Source organism: Toxorhynchites rutilus, chromosome 3, assembly GCF_029784135.1.
Source record: "Toxorhynchites rutilus septentrionalis strain SRP chromosome 3, ASM2978413v1, whole genome shotgun sequence".
Taxonomy (NCBI): domain Eukaryota; kingdom Metazoa; phylum Arthropoda; class Insecta; order Diptera; family Culicidae; genus Toxorhynchites; species Toxorhynchites rutilus.
The window spans coordinates 304,428,256-304,430,608 of NC_073746.1; the positions used below are offsets into that span (position 1 = coordinate 304,428,256).

The 2,353-nt window shown below is 36.3% G+C and overlaps 1 protein-coding gene across 1 annotated transcript; it reads left to right on the forward strand.

Moving 5' to 3' along the window:
* The first annotated feature begins 436 nt into the window (after positions 1–436).
* LOC129780405 (uncharacterized) lies at positions 437–1,808 on the forward strand. The gene is made up of 3 exons (XM_055788655.1): positions 437–727; positions 792–1,020; positions 1,083–1,808. The coding sequence occupies exons 1-3, from the start codon at positions 597–599 to the stop codon at positions 1,479–1,481; spliced, it is 759 nt and encodes a 252-aa protein (XP_055644630.1). The 5' UTR covers positions 437–596; the 3' UTR covers positions 1,482–1,808.
* Positions 1,809–2,353: the final 545 nt, after the last annotated feature.

Sequence of the window (2,353 nt, forward strand, 5' to 3'; positions counted from 1 at the left end):
TTATCAGCGTCAAATCGCCTTCAATGAATTTTATTCTTTAGTCCGTAAAAATACCATTGCTAAATGGCAACGTAGATGGAACGAAGATAAATTGGGCCGGTGGTTTCACTCAATTATCCCTAAGGTTAGCCTCAAACCGTGGTTCAAAAGTCTGGACTTGAGTCGGGACTTTATTCGCACCCGACTCATGTCTAATCACTGTTCGTTATGCTTCCTTTATGCTTCCTTTACAATGCAGGCTTTTATTCGCATACGATTTTCTCGCTAGCGATATTTTTCAATGCACGTCTTTACAATGGTGCGACAATAATCTGTCATAATCTGTCTGTCAAACCTTCATCCCTGCAATCATACTGCCAATGACAGTTCATTATTTTCATTATTTGTTATTGTTGTGTGCAAACCAGTTATTTTTATGAGATAAAATGAATCGACGTCAAGCTTTAATCCGATTGTTGATAGTAGTGAGAAAAAGGCGGAGAATAAATGCTTCTAGAATACCCAGAGTATGGTGGGTCAGGCCAATTTTTCTGGAAAGACGAGAACAAGGAGCTTGGTTGAAGCTCGTTCCGTCTTTACGTGAAACAGACCCCAAAATGTTCTATAATTTTCTTCGAATGTACCCTGCTCAGTTTGACGCACTTCTGTCTTTAGTACAATGTGGACTACAAAAATTTTCCATACGTGAGGCAATTTCTCCCGGTGAAAGATTATGTATCACATTGAGGTAAGTTCTGTCTATGATCTGATGCATATCTTGCATAGCAATATTCATTACCTTTCCTGTGCAGATATTTGGCGTCCGGCATGACCTCGTTGTCCTATTTATTCCGTGTGGCAATATCAACAATCAGTTGCATAGTATTCGAAACATGTTCCGTTCTATGGAACATTTTATCAACAATAGTGTTCGACAAACCCAGAGAAGAAACTTGGTGGAAAATCTCGGAAGAATTTGAGACTCGCTGGAATTTTCCACACTGTATTGGTGCTCTAGATGGAAAACATTGCATGGTACAGGTATGATTGAATTGGAATAGCACTTTTACCTTTGATCCAATAACTTTTTTTTTCAATTACAGGCTTTTGCGAACTCTGGATCAGAATATTTCAATCACAAAAGACATCACAGTCTAATACTTTTGGCCTTAGTTTCTGCAGATTATAAATTTGTAATAGTGGACATTGGAGCAGCTGGTAGACATAATGACGCAGGAGTGTTCAATTCATCTATGCTTGGACAGGCTTTGAGGGAAGATACACTGAAAATCCCACCTCCTTCTGTATTACCTGGTACAAATGAAATGTTTCCATACACTATGGTTGGTGATGCAGCATTTCAATTGAAAACAAATCTTATGAGACCATACGGAGGAGAATTCTTACCTCCAGACAAATTAATTTTCAACTATCGTTTATCCAGAGCCAGGAATGTGGTGGAGAACGCTTTTGGAATTCTCGCTTCTCGATGGAGAATTTAGAGAAAGCCAATTGCTGCTCGAAAAGATTTAGCGAAAAATATGATTAAGGCGACTGTGTGCTTGCACAATTACCTTATAATAAATGAAATGCGCAAACGACCTTCACAACGCAATTACATTGCGCCCAATACAGCAGATGTTTATGATTGCACTGGAGAGTATATTCCAGGACAGTGGAGGGAAGAAACTGATGCCATTCGAAGACTTCCTTCATCGTTGAGAATATGTGCTCGTAACTTTTCTACTGAGGCTAATGCTGTTCGTGAGAAATTTACTGACTATTTCCTTGGACCAGGTTCAGTAAAGTGGCAATGGAGGAAGATACCAGTGACTAATAGTAGTGCATAACGAGGAATGAATGAAAAATAAACATGTTTTTTTTATTATATTTCTCTCTTTTTAATAATCTAACCATTATCACTAATAAAAATATATATGATGGATGTCGGCGTTGTTATTCAAATAAAAACAGTGTTTAATTTTTATGAGATATTTAAAGACTAATAAAATTATTGGAAACATCTTTGTGAATTGATCTGAAATAGATCTCAGATATTATTAAAATATGAGGAGGCGATCTGGCGTAGTGGTAACATCTATGCCTCTCACGCTAAAGGTCACGAGTTCATTTCTCACTCCCGACATACTTCCAAAAATGGAAGTAAAAGTGACGAACCAGCCAAAATGAGTTGAAAGTCACTATAAAACAGATAAAAAAAAAATTAAAATATTATTACAAATATGTAAGTATTATTGAAAATCTATTATTAATGAAGAATGAAAAGCATTGAAAGCATTTAAAGGATCGATAAACTATTTTTAAAGGAATACATTAATCAAAATAAAAAAAAAACTTATAATCAAAAGGTTGT